General features: G+C 38.3%; 2 protein-coding genes and 1 long non-coding RNA gene across 3 annotated transcripts in view; 2 read left to right on the top strand and 1 right to left on the bottom strand.

Moving 5' to 3' along the window:
- The first annotated feature begins 1,170 nt into the window (after positions 1-1,170).
- Positions 1,171-2,115, top strand: Olfr1364 (olfactory receptor 1364). Its single transcript, NM_146540.2, has one exon. The coding sequence runs from the start codon at positions 1,171-1,173 to the stop codon at positions 2,113-2,115; it is 945 nt and encodes a 314-aa protein (NP_666751.2).
- Positions 2,116-16,923: 14,808 nt separating this feature from the next.
- Positions 16,924-22,216, bottom strand: part of Gm32724 — a 29,813-nt gene continuing 24,520 nt past the window's right edge. Inside the window, exons 3-5 of the long non-coding RNA XR_001780870.1 lie at positions 18,615-18,702; positions 17,450-17,566; positions 16,924-17,229 (exon numbers count right to left, since the gene is read on the bottom strand). This is a non-coding gene — a long non-coding RNA (predicted gene, 32724). The remainder of the gene's footprint in view (positions 17,230-17,449; positions 17,567-18,614; positions 18,703-22,216) is intronic.
- On the top strand, positions 19,605-20,585 carry Olfr1535 (olfactory receptor 1535). Its single transcript, NM_207572.1, has one exon. It carries the CDS (start codon positions 19,605-19,607, stop codon positions 20,583-20,585), a length of 981 nt encoding a protein of 326 aa, NP_997455.1.

Below are 22,216 nucleotides of genomic sequence, written 5' to 3'. Positions count from 1 at the left end.
CAGCAGTTAAGAGCCAGGTTTGGTTCCCAGTATCCACATGGCAGGCCACAATTGTTTGTAATTTCAGTTGCAGGGGATCCCTCACCCTTCTGTGAGCTCAAAGAGAACTACACTTACATACAGGCAGACAATCTCTCTCTCTCTCTCTCTCTCTCTCTCTCTCTCTCTCTCTCTCTCTCTCACACACACACACACACACACAAACTCTTCAAAAAGAAAATCAAATGGTGAAAATTTAAATACACTATGATTGGGGGTATATTATATGGGTATCTAAGAAATAACTGAAAGAAAGCACGTCAACAATTCTGCAGTAGTCTATTCCAGAATGTCAGTCATCTTTTCATGTTCATTCTACATGTGTGTTGTTCAAATATTCTATAATGCCCTGTATACCTTTGATATCCAAAAAAAAAAACAAAGAGCAAAAAACAAAAAAAAAACAAAAAAAACAAAAAAAACAAAAAAACAAAAACAAAAAAAACAAGGCCAATAAGAAACAACCTCCAAACCCAAACACTATGGCAGATGTCAACAAGAGCTTGCTGACAGAAGCCTGATATAGCTGTCTCCTGAGGGGCTCTACCAGTGCCTGGCAAATACAGAAGTGGATGTTCACAGTCATCCATTGGATGGAGCACAAGGTCCCCAATGAAGGAGCTAGAGAAAGTACCCAAGGAGCTGAAGAGGTTTGAAGCCCCATAGGAGAAACATCAATATGAACTAACCAGTACCCCCAGAGCTCCTTGGAACTAAACCACCAATCAAAGAAAACACATAGTGGAACTTGTGGCTCTAGCTGTATATGTAGCAGAGGATGGCCCTGTTGGTCATCAATGGGAGGAGAGGCCCTAGGTCCTGTGAAGGATCTCTGCCCCAGTATAGGGGAATGTCAGGACCAGAAATGGGAGTGGGAGGGTTGGGGAGCAGGGGGAGGGGGGAGGGGATAAGGGATTTTCAAAGGGGAAACTAAGAATGGGGATAACATTTTAAATGTAAATAAAGAAAATATCTAATAATAATAAAAAAGAGAATTTATGTTCAAAGAGCTGTTGTGTAGGTCTTTTCAGGATGTTCAAATGATGTGTAACTCTTTGGGGGTCTTGTCCTTCTACAGATGACTTTGCTTGCCTCTCACGAATTTGACGTTTTTTCCCATGGCTTTTCTGCATGCATGCACTGACCATTAATGCCATGATCAACCAGAGCTGCCAGGAACAGTTCATCCTGCTGGGCTTCTCAGACAGACCGAGGCTAGAATCCATCCTCTTTGTGTTTGTCCTCATCTTCTACCTGGTGACTTTAGTGGGCAACATCATCATTATCTTAGTTTCCTATCTGGACCCCTGTCTTCACACCCCCATGTACTTCTTCCTCACCAACTTGTCCTTTCTTGACCTCTGTTTCACTACCAGTTCCATCCCTCAATTGCTCTTCAACTTAGGAGGCCAGGACAAGAGCATCAGTTACATTGGCTGTGCAGTCCAGCTGTTCATGTTTCTTGGCCTAGGAGGTACTGAGTGTGTTTTGCTGGCTGTCATGGCTTACGACCGTTTCACTGCAATCTGCAAGCCCCTTCACTACTCGGTCATTATGCATTCTCAGCTCTGCTGGACATTGGTGTCTGTAGCCTGGAGTGTGGGACTCCTCAACTCCCTGGTCATGTCTCCTGTGACCATGAAGCTGCCTCGATGTGGCAGATGTCAGGTGAGGCACTTCCTGTGTGAGATGCCAGCTCTGATAAAAATTGCCTGTGTGGACACTGTGGCTGTGGAAAGCACTGTTTTCATTTTATCGGTGATAATCGTGCTGGTGCCTTTGACTCTCATCCTCATTTCTTACAGCTATATTGCTCTAGCAGTGATGAGGATCAAGTCGGCCTCAGGAAGGAGGAAGGCTTTCAACACGTGTGGGTCTCACCTCACCGTAGTCTCCTTGTTTTACGGGAATATCATCTATATGTATATGCAGCCTGGACACAAGGCTTCCCAGGACCAAGGGAAATTTCTTACCCTCTTCTACAACTTGGTAACCCCCATGTTAAACCCTGTCATCTATACACTGAGAAACAAGGATGTAAAGGGCGCACTGAAGAGGCTTGTGACTACGAAATAAGGTGGAAGGGCTTTTTCTAAAGTTGCTTTTTTCCCCCACTTACTCAACACAAAGATGTAATTCATAGAATGAAAATTTAAAACTCATCCAAATACTTTTGCTTGTCCAATAAAATCCTCAATGGTGAGACTGGGAGTATGTGTTGTACAATCTCAAATAGATGCTAATTACTCACTATGCTATAGGTAAGGTTTGATCCATAAAACACCTTGTTTGTTGTATTCTTTTCCCTTCTAAGTTGGCCACATCTGCTTAAAACTCAGCACAATCATGAGTCAATTCTTCATACTTACAGAAGTTATATGTAGTGTGATAGAAGTTAGACAGAGGGGGGAAAGTCACATGATGATCTATCTCATTACCCACTTGTGTAATGTTTCAGGGGTAGAACTGAGCCACTGGAATCCTGAAACACTTTTGTCTTCTATTAACTCTAACTAACTACAGTTAATTTCATTGCAAGGATAAGATAAAACATTTGTCTAGATGTGGTCCACAGTGTCCTTTGAAGAAAGAGTCATGTAAGTGCCCCGTCATCCTAGTATTCAGTACGATTATGCATTAGAGCTACAAGAGAAACCCTGATAGAGACATATGTTTTTAGTTACATTTATTTGCTTGCACGCATGTACGTGTGTGCATCTGTATGACACAATTTAAGTATCAAGCTATTTTCTTTTTATTCAAGACATCGTTCTTCTTTAAAAGTTTATTAAACTGATATTATAGGTTAGGTGCTATATCAAATAATATAAATTTGTGTCCCAAGTAAAAAATAGCAATGCCTCTTAAACTAATAGGAAAAATTTTTTTCCTTGAATAAAACTCAATAAAGTTAGTTTGATTTCAAGTTCAGAAGATGAATTTTGTTTTTAGACAAATTTAATTTCCTCTCGACAGTCATTCACACCTAAATACCAGTTCTTGTGGCTTTACATTTTCCCTTATGGTTAAAAAAATGCAAATAACAAGCTGAATTTTAAGTAGTCATTCCATGCATTGCATCACTAGATATCTTCTGGTCTAAATGGTATTGATGGGAAATTTTGACTTTTATAAATCAAAATGGGGTAATTCTTGTGTTCTGTATCTCAGGTTTGTCTCTCATCACCAGTACCTAGAACTCTACATTGTATAAGAGTCTCTGTAATTCCCCACCTCTGTGGGCACAGCAGGAACTTAAAGGAAGCGGAAAAGCACCCTGCTGTTTGCCTCATATGATCTTCTTTATAATAAAAACTACAATCAGACATCTGTTGGGTGTCTGCCAGTGCTAGGGCTGACTGGTTTCCACTGAAAGATTCCGGATGAAGGAGGAGGCAGGAGCCAAAGTTTGTCTTTAAAAAATAATTAAACCTCTTATCTGAAAAAGTGTGTATCAGTTCATGAATTTATCTGTCATCTTTGTATTTGGCTCTAAATATCAATTTTATTGGAGAAAAAAGATAAATCAGAAAAATATGTTGCTTTTTGTAAGTTTGAGTGTGTGTGACCATTTGTATGTGTGTATATTATGTGTATTTGTATATGTAATTGTGCATCTGTATGTGTATTGTGTATGTGTGGTATGCATGTGTACATATTTGTGTCTGTATGTGTGTTTCCATGTACATGTGTGTGTTTCTGTGGGTATGGATGCGCGCGCGTGTGTGTTTGACTGGTGACTGAACCCCGAGCCTCAGTTGGGATGGGCAAACACTACCACTGGATTACATCCTCAGATTTTATATTGTTTTTTTTTTAAGATAAAAACATTTTTACTAAGCTGGCCTTGAACTTTTAATTTCTCCAAGTAACTGGAAGGACAGTGCTGCACTACCAGGCTTACATTAGTTTGATTTATAAAAGTAGAAATTTTGCATAATGTACATAATTCAGACAAGCAAATGTATGGGATGCACTCCATAGTATCTGGAATGAGTTTTTATAATTCACGTTGAATTTGGAGGTTTTTCAGCATAAGGGGAATTTTTACCTACTGTGTGCTGTGCCCTGTGTGCCTGTACCACTATCCCAAGCTTCTGCAGAGAACTCCAAATTCCACACTGCCAGTGTTGGTATTTGTGGTAAAATTTACACTATGAGGTCTGAGAAATCTGAACAAAGTGAGTTCCAGGTCAGTACAGGCTGATGTGTGATACCCTGACTCAAAAATAGATAGCTAGAAGGGAGAGAAGCATAGATGGAAGGAAGTTTCATACATCACTAACAACAAGGAAGAGAAGTAGTAAGGTTTATAGTCAGTTTTTTAAAATATGTATTAGAGATCGAGAAGTTGCAAAAAAAACTAATGTAATTTTCTGTATGTGCCAGTTTTCTGTTCTTATTAGCTAAAAACTTTCAATCACACTAGGCTTTTCTAACAGATTATGGTTGTTTGTTTGTTTGTTTGTTTGTTTGTTTTTACTTAACCTAATTTCATTATTGTTTTGACATTTATTTTTTATTTTGTTATTCTATCTATCTATCTATCTATCTATCTATCTATCTATCTATCTATCTATCTATTAGATATTTTCTGTATATTCATTTCAAATGCTATCCCAAAAGTTCCCTATACCCTCCCCCCACCCTGTTCCCCTACCCACCCACTCTCGCTTCTTGGCCCTGGCATTCCCCTGTACTGGGGCATATAAAGTTTGCAATACCAAGGGGCCTCTCTTCCCAGTGATGGCTGAGTAGGCCATCTTCTGCTACATATACATCTAGAGATATGAGCTCTGGAGGTACTGGTTAGTTCATATTGTTGTTCCACCTATAGGGTTGCAGACCCCTTCAGCTCCTTGGGTGCTTTCTCCAGATTCTGCAATAGGGGCCCTGTGTTCCATCTTATAGATGACTGTGAGCATCCACTTCTGTATTTACTAGGCACTGGCATAGCCTCATATGAGACAGCTATACCAGGGTCCCTTCAGCAAAATCTTTCTGGCATATGCAATAGTGTCTGGGTTTGGTGGCTGATTATGGGATGGATCCCTGAGTGGGGTAGTCTCTGGATAGTCCATTCTTTCGACTTAGCTCCAAATTTTGTCTCTGTAACTCCTTTCATGGGCATTTTGTTCCCTATTCTAAGGAGGAATGAAGTATCCACCCATTGGTCTTTCCTCTTCTTGATTTTCTTGTGTTTTGCAAATTGTATCTTGGGTATTCTATGTTTCTGGGCTAATATCCACTTATCAGTGAGTACATATCTAATGACTTCTTTTATGATTGGGTTACCTCACTAAGGATGATATCCTCCAGATACATCCATTTGTCCAAGAATTTCATAAATCCATTGTTTTTAATAGCTGAGTAGTACTCCATTGTGTAAATGTATCACATTTTCTGTATCCATTCCTCTGTTGAGGGACATCTGGGTTCTTTCCAGCTTCTGGCTATTATAAGTAAGGCTGCTATGAACATAGTGGAGCATGTGTTCTTATTAACAGTTGGAACTTCTTCTGGGTATATGCCCAGGAGAGGTATTGCTGGATCTTCCAGTAGCATTATATCCAATTTTCTGAGGAACCGCCAGACTGAATTCCAGAGTGGTTGTACAAGCTTGCAATCCTACCAGCACTGGAGGAGTGTTTTTCTTTTTCCTCATGCTCGCCAGCATCTGCTGTCACCTGAAATTTTGATCTTAGCCATTCTGACTGGTGTGAGGTAGAATCTCAAGGTTGTTTTGATTTGCATTTCCCTGATGATTAAGGATGTTGAACATTTTTTCAGGTGCTTCTCAGCCACTCGGTATTCCTCAGCTGAGAATTCTTTGTTTAGCTCTGAACCCCATTTTTAATGGGGTTATATGAATTTCTGGAGTCCAGCTTCTTGAGCTCTTTGTATATATTGGATATTAGTCCCCTATCAGATTTAGGATTGGTAAAAATCATTTCCCAATCTGTTGGTGGCCTTTTTATCATATTGACAGTGTCTTTTGCCATACAGAAGCTTTGCAATTTTATGAGGTCCCATTTGTCAATTCTTGATCTTATAGCACAAGCCATTACTGTTCTGTTTAGGAATTTTCCCCCTGTGCCCATATCTTCAAGGCTTTTCCCTAATTCCTCCTCTATTAATTTCAGTATCTCTGGTCTTATGTGTAGGTCTTTGATCCACTTAGACTTGAGCTTTGTACAAGAAGATAAGAATGGATCAATTCCCATTCTTCTACATGATAACCACTAGTTGTGCCAGCACCATTTGTTTTAAATGCTGTCTTTTTTCCACTGGATGGTTTTAGCTCCCTTGTCAAAGATCAAGTGACCATAGGTGTGTGGATTCATTTCTGGGTCTTCAATTCTATTCCATTGATCTACCTGTCTCTCACTGTGCCAGTACCATGCAGTTTTTATCACAATTGCTCTGTATTACAGCTTAATATCAGGCATGGTAATTCCACCAGAGGTTCTTTTATTGTTGAGAATAGTTTTTGCTATCCTAGGTCTTTTATTTTTCCAGATGAATTTGCAAATTGCCCTTTCTATCTCAGTGAAGAATTGGGTTGGAATTTTGATGGGGATTGCATTGAATCTGTAGATTGCTTTCGGCAAGATAGCCATTTTTACTATATTAACCCTGCCAATCCATGAATATGGGAGATCTTTCCATCTTCTGAGATCTTCTTCAATTTCTTTCTTCAGAGACTTGAAATTCTTATCATACAGATCTTTCACTTCCTTAGTTAGAGTCACACGAAGGTATTTTATATTATTTGTGACTATTGTGAAGGGTGTTGTTTCCCTAATTTCTTTCTCAGTCCGTTTATCCTTTGTGTAGAGAAAGGCCATTGATTTATTTGAGTTAATTTTATATCCAGCTACTGTACTGAAGCTGTTTATCAGGTTTAGGAGTTTTCTGGTGGAATTTTTGGGGTCACTTATATATACTATCATATAATCTGCAAATAGTGATATTTTGACTTCTTCCTTTCCAATTTGTATACCCTTGATCTCCTTTTGTTGTTGAATTGCGCTGGCTAGGACTTCAAATACTATGTTGAATAGGTATGGAGTCCCTGATTTTAGTGGGATTGCTTTGAGTTTCTCTCCATTTAGTTTGATGTTGGCTACTGGTTTGCTGTAGATTGCTTTTATTATGTTTAGGTATGGGCCTTGAATTCCTGATGTTTCTAAAACTTTTATCATGAAGGGGTGCTGGATTTTGTCAAATGCTTTCTCAGTATCTAATGAGATGACCATGTGGTTTTTGTCTTTGAGTTTGTTTATATAGTTGATTATGTTGATGGATTTCCATATATTAAACTATCCCTGCATCCCTGGGATGAAGCCTTCTTGGTCATGATGGATGATCGTTTTTATGTGGTTTTGTATTCTGTTTGCGAGGATTTTATTGAGTTTTTTTGCATCGATATTCATAAGGGAAATTGGTCTGAAGTTCTCTTTCTTTGTTGGATCTTTGTGTGGATTAGGCATCAGAGTGCTTAATTGTGGCTTCATAGAATGAATTGGGTAGAGTACCTTCTGTTTCTATTTTGTGGAATAGTTTGAGAAGAGTTGGAATTAGTTCTTCTTTGAAGGTCTGATAGAACTCTGCCCTAAACCCATCTGGTCCTGGGCTTTTTTTTGGTTATTGATGACTGCTTCTATTTCTTTAGGGGATATGGGACTGTTTAGATCATTAATCTGATCCTGACTTAGCTTTGCTACCTGGTATCTGTCTAGGAAGTTGTCCGTTTCATACAGGTTTTCCAGTGTTGTTGAGTATAGCCTTTTGTAGTAGGATCTGATGATGTTTTGGATTTCCTCAGGTTCTGCTGTTGTGTCTCCTTTTTCATTTTTGATTTTGTTAATTAGGATTTTGTCCCTGTGCCCTCTAGTTAGTCTGGCTAAGGGTTTATCTATCTTGTTGATTTTCTCCAAAAACAAGCTCCTGGTTTGGTTGATTTTTTTGAATAATTCTTTTTGTTTCCACTTGGTTGATTTCAGCCCTGAGTTTGATTATTTCCTGCCGTCTACTCCTCTTGGGTGAATTTGCTTCCTTTAGTTCTAGAGCTTCTAGGTGTGCTGTCAGGCTGCTAATTTGCTCTCTCTTGTTTCTTTTTGGAGGCACTCAGGGCTGAGTTTTCCTCTTAGGACTGCCTTCATTGTGTCCCATAAGTTTGGGTATGTAGTGGCTTCATTTTCATTAAACTCTAAAAAGTCTTTAATTTCTTTCTTTATTTCATCCTTGACTAAGGAATCATTGAGTAGAGTGTTGTTCAGTTTCCACGTGAATGTTGACTTTCTATTATTTATGTTATTATTGAAGATCAGCCTTGGTCCGTGATGATCAGATAGGATGCATGGGATAATTTCAATATTTTTGTATCTGTTGAAGCCTGTTTTGTGACCCAATATATGCTCAATTTTGGAGGAGGTACAATGTGGCACTGAGAAAAAAGGTATATCCTTTTGTTTTAGGATAAAAATGTTCCGTAGATATCAATTAAATTCATTTGTTTCATAACTTCTGTTAGTGTCCATGTGTCTCTGTTTAGTTTCTGTTTCCAGGATCTGTCCATTGGTGAGAGTGGGGTGTTGAAGTCTCCCACTATTATTGTGTGAGGTGCAATGTGTGCTTTGAGCTTTACTAAAGTTTCTTTAATGAATGTGGCTGCCCTTGTATTTGGAGCATAGATATTCAGAATTGAGAGTTCATCTTAGTAGATTTTGCCTTTGATGAGTATGAAGTGCCCCTCCTTATCTCTTTTGATAACTTTGGGTTGGAAGTCAATTTTATTCGATATTAGAATGGCTACTCCAGCTTGTTTCTTCAGACCATTTGCTTGGAAAATTGTTTTCCAGCCTTTTACCCTGAGGTAGTTTTTGTCCTTTTCCCTGAGATGGGTTTCCTGTAAGCAACAAAATGTTGGGTCCTGTTTGTATAGCCAGTTTATTAGTCTATGTCTTTTTATTGGGGAATTGAGTCCATTGATGTTAAGAGAAATTAAAGAAAAGTAATTGTTGCTTCCTGTTATTTTTATTGTTAAAGTTGGGATTCTGTTTTTGAGGGTGTCTTCTTTTTGGTTTGTTGAAGGATTACTTTCTTGCCTTTTCTAGGGTGTAGTTTCCGTCCTTGTGTTGGTATTTTCCCTTTATTATCCTTTGAAGGGCTGGATTCATGGAAAGATATTGTGTAAATTTGGTTTTATCATGGAATACTTTGGTTTCTCCATTAATGGTAATTGAGAGTTTTGCTGGGTATAGTAGCCTGGGCTGGCATTTGTGTTCTCTTAGGGTCTGCTTAACATCTGTCCAGGATCTTCTGGCTTTCATAGTCTCTGGTAAGAAGTCTGGTGTAATTTTAATAGGCCTGCCTTTATATGTTACTTGACCTTTTACCCTTATTGCTTTCAATATTCTATCTTTATTTAGTGCATTTGTTGTTCTGATTATTATGTGTCAGGAGGAATTTCTTTTCTGGTCCAGTCTATTTGGTGTTCTGTAGGCTTCTTGTATGTTCATGGGCATCTCTTTCTTTAGGTTTGGGAAGTTTTCTTCTATAATTTTGTTGAAGATATTTGCTGGCCCTTTAAGTTGAGAATCTTCATTCTCATCTACTCCTATTATCCGTAGGTTTGATCTTCTCATTGTGTCCTGGATTTCCTGGATGTTTTGAGTTAGGATCTTTTTCCATTTTGCATTTTGCATTTTCTTTGATAGTTGTGCCCAAGTTCTCTATGGAATCTTCTGCACCTGAGATTTTATCTTCCATCTCTTGTATTCTGTTGCTGATGCTCGCATCTATGGTTCCAGAATTCTTTCCTAGGGTTTCTATCTCCAATGTTGTCTCACTTTGGATTTTCTTTATTGTTTCTACTTCCCTTTTTAGGTCTTGTGTGGTTTTGTTCAATTCCATCACCTGTTTAGTTGTGTTTTCCTGTTTTTCTTTAAGGACTTCTACCTCTTTAGCAGTGTTCTCCTGTATTTCTTTAAGTGAGTTATTAAAGTCCTTCTTGATGTCCTCTACCAGCATCATGAGATATGATTTTAAATCCAAGTCTTGCTTTTCGGGTGTGTTGGGGTATCCAGGACTGGCTGAGGTGGGAGTGCCGGGTTCTGATGATGGTGAGTGGTCTTGGTTTCTGTTAGCAAGATTCTTACGTTTGCCTTTCGCCATCTGGTAACCTCTGGAGTTAGTTGTTATAGTTGTCTCTGGTTGAAGCTTGTTCCTCCCATGATTCTGTTAGCCTCTGTCAGCAGACCTGGGAGTCTAACTCTCTCCTGAGTTTTAGTGGTCAGAGTACTCTCTGCAGGCAAACTCTCTTTTTGCAGGGAAGGTGCACAGATATCTGGCATTTGGACCTGCCTCCTGGCTGAAGATGAAGGCCTGAAACAGGGCCTATCCCAGAAGCTGTGTAGCTTCTGTAGTCAGCACTCTCACCTGCGCAGACTAGTCTCTGAGGGATCCAGGACCCAAGATGGCTCCCCCAGGTGTTCCCTTGATTATGTTTTGTATGTTTCAAAATTACTAAGTTTTGAATTCAGTAATCCATAAACTTACTAAACATTTTATTCTGGGAAATAAATGAAAACTTTGATTGTTTTAAGTGTATAATCATATTTCTGAAAGCATTATATATTTTATTTCCCTTTATCACTACTTGTAGTCTTATTCTTATCTAATTTTTTTGACTAACACTAATGCAACAAGGTTAATGAATAGTAATATTTTCAAGTTTCTAAAATGTTTGGGTTTGTTTCTGGGAAGGCCAATGTGCTTACATTTAAGATGATTTTTACACTCTCTATGCTTTGAAACATTAAGTACCGGCTTAAAAATGTATGCACACAGGCAGGAGATAATGGCTTAGGGGTAGAGAGCTTGTCTAGAATGCTCAAGATTCTGGGTTTGATTCCCAAAGCTAAAAAGAAAATTACAGATTCACTTTCTTCTTTGTATAAGGTTAATTAGATAACCCAAAGTAATTAGCTGTAATAGCAGAAGCTGTAGACGATGACGGACAACCTCCAATGGAGAAGCAAAGACGGGCTTTCCAATAAGTGATTAAACCCTGAAGTAATATCAAGTGACCAAACAGAATGGAACACTAATGATTCCATTGTGGTAAAATAACATAATTGACCAAAAGAGAGCCCAGTTTTCTTAACTTTGATTTCTCACTCCTTCAGAGAAGAGCTCCTTGTTAATGTCACCTACAGGAACACATATATAAAGCAGGCATATTAACAGATCAATGGTTACATGACACTCACCAAGACAGTGAGATTTCCTAGCAATTCAGTAGAAAGGCTGTAAGTTGAAGAAAAAGAAGTGGATTTTGAAATTTTATTTATAGGGTTGGTGAGATGGCTCACTGGGCTAAGGTTCTTGCCAGAAAACCTGACAATCTGAGTTCAGTCCCTGAAACCCACATAAAGTTGGAAAGAGAGAAACCATTCCTGCAAGTTGTCCTCAGACCCCTACTTTTGCTCTGTAGTATACACACACACATAATAAATAAAAACAAAATCATATGTAAATAAATTCAATCTATATAGAAAAAGTTCATCTTTAGACAACATTCAGAGCCTTATTTGTACCTCAGCTCTTAAAACCAGACAAAAGGACTGGCAAGATGGATCAGTGGGTGAGGGCACTTGCCTCCAAATCTGATGACCTGAGTTTGGTCCCCATGACCTACAAGATGGAGAAAGAGAATTGACTTGTGCAGTTTGTCTTTTAGCCTCCACATGTGCCATAGGATACACACACAAATATATATATATATATATATATATATATATATATATATATATATATATATATATATTTTTTTTTTTTAATGTTTAAAGCCAAACCAAAATAATATCCGGAACAAGAGTTAATCCCAAACTCTTTTGCACTAATATATCCTGCCATTTCCTCTCTCTCTTTTTAAAATACGTTATTTTTTATTCACTTTACATCCCACTCACTGCCCTCCTCCTGATCACCCCTTCCCACAATCTCCCACAATCCTTCCCACACCTCCCATCCCCTTCTCCTCTGAACAGGTGGGGACTCCCCCCAGGCACCCTCATAAGCCCCCCCATACCCACCCTGGCACATCAAGTCTCTTCAAGGATAGCATTTCCTCTCCCCCTGAGGCCAGAAAAGGCAGCCCAGCTAGTAGAACACAGCCCACAACAGGCAACAGCCTTTGGGATAGCCCCCACTCGTTCCAGTTGTTCAAGACCCACACAAAAGTCAAGCTGTGCACATCTGCTACATATGAGCCAGAAGGGCCTAGGTCAGACTTGTGTATGTTCTTTGGTTGGTTGTTCAGACTTGGAGAGCCCCAAGGGTCCAGTTTAGTAAACTCTGTTGGTCTTCCTATGTAGTTCTTATCCCCTTTGGGGCTTGCAATCCTTCCTCCTATTCTTCTATAAGAGTTCCCAAGCTCTATCCACTTTTTGGCTGTGGATGTCTGTATCTGAGTCAGCTGCTGGGTGGAGCATCTCAGAGGACAGCATGGTTCTGTCTGCAAGAGTAACAGTGTATCATTAAAAATGTTAGGGATTGGTACTTGCCCATGGGATGGGTCTCGAGTTGGGTTGGTTATTGGTTGGCCATTGCTCAGTCTCTGCTCCCTCCCCTGTACCTGCATATTTGTAGATGGGATAAATTTGGAGTTGACAGTTTTGTGGGTGGGATGGTGTCTCTGTCACTCCACTGGGGTTTCTATCTGGCTACAGAAGGTAGCCTTTTCAGGTTCCATATCCCCAGTAGTGAGTCACAGCTAAGCTCATCCCCATTGATTCTTGGGCACCTCCCTTATCCTAAGTCTCTGTCTTGACCTGTGGATGCCCCCACCTCTCCAGTTTCAGATTTCCAATCATTTTCATGGCCATCTAGACATCTCTCCTGACCTTCCTACACCTAATCATAAATCCCCAATTCCCCTCCCTTCCAGGTCCCTCCCTCCATCTGCCTCATGATTACTTTATCCCCCCTTCTAAGTGAGATTCAAGCTTCCTCGCTCGGGCCTTCCTTCTTGGTTAGCTTCTTTGGGTCTGTGGAATGTAACATGGTACCTGTATTTTATGGATAATATCCACTAAGTGAGTACATACCATGCATGTCCTTTTGGGACTGGGTTACCTCACTCAGGATGATATTCTCAAGTTCCATCCATTTGCCTGCAAAATTCATGATGCTTTGGTGTTTAATAGCTGACCACATTTTCTTTATCCATTCTTCAGTTAAGGGATATCAATTTAGGTTGTTTCTAGTTTCTATTACAAATAGCTATTACAAATAAAACTGCTATGAACATAGTTGAGCAAGTGTCTTTGTGAGATGTTGGAGCATCTTTTAGGTATATGCCCAGAAGTGGTATAGCTAGGACTTGAGTAGAACTATCCCCAGTTTTCTGAGAAAATGCCAAATTGATTTACAAAGTGGTTGTACAAGTTTACACTCTACTAGCAATGGAGGAGTGTTCCCCTAGTTCCATATCCCCAACAGAATGTGCTATCTCTTGAGTTTTTGATCTTAGCCATTCTGATGGCTGTAAGATGTAATCTCATAGGTATTCCCTCTAATTGTAACTTTGAATTTACTGACTATTCTCCTCTCGTTGCCTTTGTGTTCTGCCTTCCTTTGGCTAAGTCTTTGGCAACCACTCTGTTCTATTCTGTTACCTATTTCTATAAAAAAGCATTTTCAGATTCTGTAGTCAAGCTCATACAGAACTTAGCTTTCTGATTCTGGCTCGTTTTGCTTCATGATCTCCAGTTCCATTCATATTACTTCAAATGGCAAAGTTTCATTTTTTTAATGCCTGAAAAATAACCATATGCCAAGCATGGTGGCACAGGTCTCTGATCCTATTAATTTAGAGGTGGAAGGAGGAACATCAGAAGACTCAGGCCAGCCTGAACTGGACAAGACCAGGATTCAAAAACAAATAAACATGAAAACAAACCCCAAACAACAAAAAGAACTCAATTCTGTATATTGAAGACTTTATTCATTTATCCATAGGTTGAGGAATCTTCTTACTCTATAAAAATGATAATTTCTATTCCTGCTTAAACTTAATTGGAAGATCATCACTGATTTCTGAATGGAGACTCTTAATCATGGTGATGTCTTGAATTGAGAAACTGAACAGGAAGGCTGGAAGGCAATGAGCAGGGTCTCCCAAGCTGCTATCTTATATTTGAATCCTGAAGGCTTCAAGAACCCTACTCACTTATCTAGACCCCTTCAATCACAATGAATGCAGAGGCCTCTTTCTGTCTCAAATGACCTTTGTCCTTGTCTACATGGCCCTGTGAAGAAGCCCATATGGTTTTCTGGCTTCCTCCCTTATGGTGCTCTCAACTTTAAGAATTCAGTTAAAGTTCTGCCTACTCCATGAAACATCTCTTCATCGAAGCTCGGTCAAGAGTGCCCTAACAAGTTCCTCCAAGGAGTCAAAACAGTAATTAATAAGCAAAAACTAAAATAAGTCACATAAGCACCCAACTTATTCCTGGAATCCCCAGCACTAAGGGGGCTGAGCTGCAGAACCATGCAATCCAGGGCAGCCTGGGATACACTGTGAGATGCCATCTAAAAACAACACAAACCAAACAACAAACAACCCTAAGAACTGAGCAGGGCATGAAGCTCAGTACTATTGGGGTCACCTCACACACAGGCTTGAGGTTGAAACCCCCAGCACTGTGACAGACAAAACAAAGCATCTGAAGAAAGAAAAAGAAGAAGAAAAAGTATGTGAATATTATTGTTTCTACTGAAAATAGTAAGTTAATGGATGAGAAGAACTAAGACAGATTGAAATGAGCTGGACATAGTGTCTCAGACCTTTAATTGCAGTGAGAGGGTGAGACAGGAGGATTCCCACGAATTCAAAGTCAGCCAGAATTATATACTGAAAAACTGTCATTTTAAAAAGGAAAAGGAAAAGGGATTGGGTAGCTTTGATTCTATTTTTCTTCTTGTTTATTTTTAGCTCATTTCTTCATGTTTATCTTTTAGTTTGAGAGCTTAAACTTAGACCTCAAATTCTCTATCACAGAACTACACCTCCAATCTCCTCCTTCTATTTTTCTGATAGGAGACACTTGGACATATATTAGGCTATGGGTATAAGGTTGATGATGATAGGGTAGACCAAGTATAACTGACTAACAAGATCTTAAGAACACTGTGAGATAATACAGTTGATAGCACCATCAAAAAGACTTGGTCAATAGCACAAGCACCAAGTACTAAGGAGTAAAGACCCAGAATTATATACTAAAGGACCTCTTTTCTTTTAGGTCGAAAAAAAATATTTCTAAAAGGCAAGGAATTTAAAGATTGACACACACACCCTGAAATGCAAACATTTCTCCTAGACATGTCAGATGGAAATGAAAGAAAGACAATAGGGTCACCATCAATTTGGCAGGAAAAGATGGATTCTCTGTTGGTATTACCTCTCCAGAGCCTTCCACTTCAGCTGCTCCCTGGAGACCATCAAACTCTGGATACCTGAACAGAGGCTAATGAGTTACATGGGGCAAGACACTCTTGGGGCCATGGAAATTAGGCACATCCTTGTGCATCCCACTCCCCAAAGTGATCCTGGGTCTTGGTGGTTCATAAAAAGATTCCTTGGCTATAACATTGGCCCTTTTGTTCATGGGCAGACTCCACAAAATTCAGATTCAACTTCTGTTTCGTTGTTGGACTCTAAAATGTGTGGTCAGGCTTCCTGGGAAACCTCTAAGGGTGACACAGGTTATGCCAACAGTGACTTTTGAAGAGATTGCTATCAAATTCAAAAGCCTGAGTAGCATTTGATCATTATCAGTTTTCAAAGACCATCCAAAGGACAACATATTTAAAGCATATTTTCATGTGAAATTCATATTTATTCTAAGAATTCTATTTTATCTACCCCTATAATGGGGGTATTATGCCTAATATTAACTTTCCCATCAACATCAGTCTTTGGGGCTCAAGGACCATCTTGCTTCTTCCAGAAGACAGCTGAATGTCTGCAATCTGTTACTCATCTACAGAGAATTCCATATTTTCAATCTAACACCAGCCCAGTTGCCACCTAAGCCGGTTAAGATTGTCTTTTCACTTCTGATTTAGAACCAATAGAACCCTGGGTGTTGCCTGGAGTAATAGTATCTATACATATGTTTATTAATGTAATAAGTTCTACACCAGAGTAAAACAACAAATTTCCAGATTAGATGAGTATGTAAGAAGTAAAGGGGTGTAAATGTTTTCTCTTCCATTCAAACTAAACTCCAAGGGGAAACTCCACAGGGCTTAAAATATGCAATGTGTATTGATTTCAATCTTTCAGTTGTAGCAAAGATGTGATATTAAAAGCTTTAGCTGGGCATTCCTGACAAGTGACCTCCTCAGGATGTGCACCAGAAGATATAAATCTTATCTAAAATCATGGTCAGTAAATCTCATTTATTAACTTGATATAGGCTGAAACTAATACGTTCACCATTAATCTTCTACTGCTCAGTGGGAATGAATTTAAAATAGGAAAGCATTGCAATCTGACATACATTATTAAGGTACTTTCATGGGTTTACACTCTCCTGCCCCTGCCTCAAAAACCCACAGAAATCCTAAACTCTGGTCCCTACTTTTAACATATATAATTATGTAATTGTATAACATGACATAGTTAATTTAGTTAGCATCAATTCAATGTGACCATTAGACTTTTTCTCTTTTAGGCCAGTCTGGTCTACAAAGCAAGTTCAAAAACAACTAGGACTAAACAGAGAAATCTTGTTTGTTTTGTTTTTATTAGATATTTTCATTATTTACATTTAGAATGTTATCCCCTTTGCCCCAGTGCAGGGGAATGCCAGGACAGGGAAATGGGAGTGGGTAGGTTGGTGACCATTAGACTTATAAGAAAAAAAGAACATGCCATTTGACTATGAAGACAGAGATTGAAGTTCTACAAGTATAGACCACAGAATTCCAAGGAGTACCCGCAAACCACCAGAAGGACAAAATAATGCAAGGAAAAATTCAGGTTTGTAGAGGATTCAGAGAGACCCCAACCCTGCTCATACCTTGATTTTGGACTTCTATGCTTCAGAACTGTGAAACAACAATTTTCTGCTCCTCCTATTCATCATTGGCAGCCAGAGACAAATAATACACCTATATGGAAATATTTCTTAAATAACCCATACTAATTTGATTCTGCCTTATAATTCAATGAATTGCATACGTCTCATCAGAACATATGCTTCTTTTGGTTCATATTATCTTCTGTGGAATACTGAGATCAAAATCATTTTAATAAGCTAATATGCCATTTAGGAAAATGATAGAAAAATAACAGGCTCTTCTAAAATGCTTTAAGAGGCTTCAGCTGTACCTGGTGGGCATAAGAAGCTATTTCTTTACGACTTTGAAGAGAAGAATCAACGGTAAGTGCCAACAGCATTCAAGAAAACAAATTCTTAGCTTGATGTCTTGAAAGAACTCTGCTAATCTGAAAGAGAAAAAAAATATAAATCTCATTGTCACAGGAGAATGTCCTTTTCCTAATGAGTTTTTAATTGAAATGGGATGTTAGAGCTATTGAGCCTACCTGAGTTTCAGTAAAGAACAAAAAGGTAGTAATACCAACTCTTCTATTTGGAAAGAGAAACAATTGAGAAGCAGGAGTGGGGATGCAGACTTTAAAATCTAGAGACTTATTAATGGCAGATTTGTACTTAGAATGCAAATATTGTACTCCCATTATATTGAATTTTAAATTTTATTCTAAATTATCATTTTTTGTCATGAGAGTAACTACCAGTAAAGCAATCATTGAAAAAGAATATATAAAAAAAAATCAGGGATCCAAGAATCCAACAAGAAAAATACAGTAGACAGAAGTAAAGTACCTCCTGGACCCATCAGAAGCCTTGCCAATAAAGAGATTAATTCAAAAATGATTAATATAGTCTTAGAAGATTCCATACAAGACAGCAATAAAAAATAAACTACTTAACGTATTCATGACTGCTTATCAACATCCATCTCTAATACATGGAAAGAAATTGAGATGCAACATCATCTTTCCAAGCAGACTGAGTTTGTAGGCACTAACCTTTCTCTTCTACAGGAGATAATGCAACTCTTGCATAGCTATTGTCCAAAGTTCCCTCCAGTACAGTTCAAACTTGCAGTAATCTGTGTCCACTTTAAAGACACAGTCTCGCCTAATCCCATGCAGCTTGAACTTGCCATGTAACTGGAGATGGGTTTGAAAAATTAATCCTTCTACCCAGAGATTACATGTTTGAACTACCATGACCAACCACCCTATGGCCATTTTGAAGCTTGTATTTTTATTTTATCATATTCTATTTTAAGCTTTTACTTTTATTTGCTCAAGAAATTTACCCAGATCCATTTCTTTTTATTTTCATGCTATATAATATTGAAAGCATTTTTAACATTTTAAATTATCACACAAAGCAATTGTTTATGGCATTGGTATAGATATATGTCATTCTGTTTTGTCCTAATTCATACCCTCCTCTACTTACCAGACCCATTTGTATGTTATGTAGCTCAGGTGTAGAACTGTTCATAATACCTGGTATTAGGCAGTACTAAATTTGAATCGTGGGAGGTCTATGAGAGAAAGAAAGGAACTTCAGGAACTTCAGTAATTTAAATAGAAAAGATTAAAATTTTAATTATTTTATTAAGCTGATGTGTTTTAAAAGTCAGAGTAAAAAGTTGAAAATGCTATTACACTGAGAATATTTTTATTTATAAAGTGAGAGACAAGAGCAAGCATTGGACAGACAGTCCCCAGCTCTTTGTTGGATGGCACCAATGGTGAGGAATCAAGGTTGGTATCCTGAAATATAAAACCATTTGCAGACGTGGCTTTCCAATCATTAAAATTCTTCTTCATTGTGGGACCTGTCATTCTCCATTTGTATTAATATGCATTGTCCTACTATGAGTTACCCAAGGTTATCTTTCTTTGTCTATGCATTTTCAAAAAAAATACATGCTTTCTCTGAGCAGACAAGAATGACAGAAACAATTCTGACATATTCCAATTCTTTGGTGAGACCCAAGATGAAAGATTTAAGACCAAAACAAACATGTATCTTATTGAGGAAATTTTGATTTAATGTTGAGACACTCAACTCTCTTTAAGGTTCATCCAATCACAAAAAGGCAGGACTCTTGGCAGTTATGAGACTATATTGCAGATTCAGATTAAACCCTTCCTTTGCCACTTATTAGGTGACTGCACCCAAAGAAAGAGCTGAGCAAGTTAAGGCTTAGTACACTTATGTTCTCAACAAAGGTAACAATGAACACTTCTTTTAAGTTAACACCTAGAAAACACTGCTGCAGAGGAAATAGCAACACAGCAGCTTCTTGCAAGCAAAACAACAAAAATGTGACCAGTTTCCTTACTGCATTTTTTAAATAAACTGTTTTTTTTTTCAGGAGATCACAGAATAATTCCCCAGATAAGAATTAGATCTCCTGCTTCCCACAGGTAGACTGCAATGAACAGAGCTAATGGCAGCATCTTTTCTGGATTTATTCTTCTGGGCTTCTCCAACAGACCTCAGCTGGAAACAGCTCTCTTCTTCGCTATGTTGCTCATCTATTTCTTGAGCTTCCTAGGCAACAGCACCATCATATTGCTGTCAGTTATAGACCCTCACCTCCACACCCCCATGTATTTCTTCCTTTCTAATCTCTCCTTTATGGATCTTTGTTTGACAGCTCGCACTGTCCCTCAGACGCTGTTTAACTTCAAGGGGAAGGACAAGACCATCACTTATGGTGGCTGTGTGACCCAACTCTTCATTGCCCTGGGACTTGGGGGAGTAGAGTGTATACTCTTATCTGTGATGGCTTATGATCGCTATGCTGCTGTCTGCCGACCACTCCACTACATGGTAATCATGCACCCACAGCTTTGCATAAAGATGGTTATAACTGCTTGCTCACAGGGTTTGCATAAAGATGGTTATAACTGCTTGCTCACAGGGTTTGGCAATTCTGTGGTACAGACAGCATTGACCATGAGTCGTCCCCTCTGTGGCAGAAATCAACTGGACCATTTCTTCTGTGAAGTTCCAGTGATGCTGAAGCTAACCTGTGCTAACTCCTTCATTAATGAAGCTGAACTCTTTGCTGTCAGTGTCTTCTTCTTGGTGGTACCCCTCTCACTCATATTAGTGTCCTATGGCTACATTACTCATGCAGTTCTAAAGATCAAGTCAGCACAGGGAAGGCGGAAGGCCTTTGGAACCTGTGGCTCTCACCTTCTGGTAGTGATTATCTTTTTTGGCACACTCATTTCCATGTACCTCCAGCCTCCCTCCAGTTACTCACAGGACATGAACAAAAGCATGGCACTTTTTTATACTCTGGTGACTGCTCTGTTGAATCCCCTGATTTACACACTGAGGAACAGGGAAGTCAAAAGTGCATTAAGGAGAATAATGGGTAGAAGGACAGATTCGACAAAGAGTTAATGCAAGGCTTGCAGTCCTAAACACTTAAGCTTTGGGAGACTTCTGTGGATCTAAAAACTGGTTTAAATGTAAGCTAATAAATTGTCAATGTACCAAAAGCACTATTTTGACCACTCAATTGGGTTGATAAATGAATAAATGATTAGAGATATATGATAGATAGATAGATAATTAGATATCAAATCAGAGAGAAGTCTTGTTACTATGGAGTTAAACCTTATGAAGAGACTATAAGTAAGATAAGGCAACATAAATTAGATATATTATATATTAGACTGCTAAGTGGAATAAAAAATATAAGTACATAAAATTTCTGTATAACCATGTGGATTTATTTTCTCAAATGTAATCTAGCATTTGTTATACAACATACTCGTAAACTTAGCACTAGGGATTACAAGTCAGTAGATCATTAAGTTCAAAGCCAGCCTCTGGCTAAAGAGTATCAAGTATCAAGCCAGTCAAGGATACATAGCAAGAGGAAGATCTCACCTTTGATGCAAACCTTTAATCCCAGCACTCGGGAGGCAGAGGCAGGCGGATTTCTGAGTTCGGGGCCAGCCTGGTCTACAAAGTGAGTTCCAGGACAGCTAGGGCTATACAGAGAAACCCTGTTTCGAAAAAAAAAAAAAAAAAAAGCAACCCAATTGGTGAATCCTGAAGCAAAAATTAGAGTGAAATACTATCATTTTCAAATTAAATTTTTAGAACTATATAATTTCTTAAAAATAATGCTTAGTGTTTATATATCTATATGTGAATGAATGTTTTCACAAAATCAAAATTTAATAAAACCCTAAAAATTTGAATTAACCAATGATCTTAGGGCATTTAAACATTTTATGTATATAAATACAGTAGAATATACTGAAATAGATCTTTAAAAATTTACGGAAAAAAACACAATCAAATTACCTGAAAAACTCTACATGTTTATAAATATGTTCTTGAATATTTCTTATTTGACAGTAAGTTTGAAGATTTGTTATTACAATATTAACTAAATGATGGAACAAACATTTCTTTGTATCAATTAACACCAATTAGCGAGTTGTTGGGTGAGCTCTGTAGTGATTCTGCCTCTCTACTGGATAAGTTTTATTGACTTCTGAATGTTTTTAGGGTACTAAACAAAAGACTGACTTATTTAATGTCAATTTATTGGACTTTTTTATATCCATAACAAGTAGTTTAGTTGAAATTATATCATTAAAAATGATACCAAAATTTCATACAACAGTTTCTTTTTATTTATGGAGGTACATTGTAAGACCCTTGGTGGATATCAAATTATAGATACTGCCTAGCCTAAGGCAATGCACTGTGTTTTGGATGAAAATATAACTTTGACATTTTCAACAAGTCATTTGATAGTAACAGGACTTTAAATTCTAAACCTATTACCTCCACTATTTTTTTTTTTAATTCCTGGGATGAAGTTTTCCATAGCAAGATTGCTGCCTCTCCACTGTCTGATTATGTTGGCACAACACAAGAGTTTTATTTCCTTCTGTTGTTGTTGTTGTTGTAAGGAAGTTGTCTTCTATCTATTTGTTTCTTTGCTTGTTTTTGAGCCAGAGTATCACTTTGTAGCCCTGGTTGGCCTAAAAGTCAATATATAGCAGAGGATG

This window comes from Mus musculus, chromosome 13, assembly GCF_000001635.26.
Source record: "Mus musculus strain C57BL/6J chromosome 13, GRCm38.p6 C57BL/6J".
Classification (NCBI taxonomy): domain Eukaryota; kingdom Metazoa; phylum Chordata; class Mammalia; order Rodentia; family Muridae; genus Mus; species Mus musculus.
Note: the sequence above shows the minus strand (reverse complement) of the source record. Positions and strands in the feature narration are given on the sequence as shown.

Excerpts from the sequence above, each read along its gene's own strand:
- Olfr1364 (NM_146540.2), top strand. The coding sequence starts at position 1,171 with ATGCATGCACTGACCATTAATGCCATGATCAACCAGAGCTGCCAGGAA.
- Olfr1535 (NM_207572.1), top strand. The coding sequence starts at position 19,605 with ATGAACAGAGCTAATGGCAGCATCTTTTCTGGATTTATTCTTCTGGGC.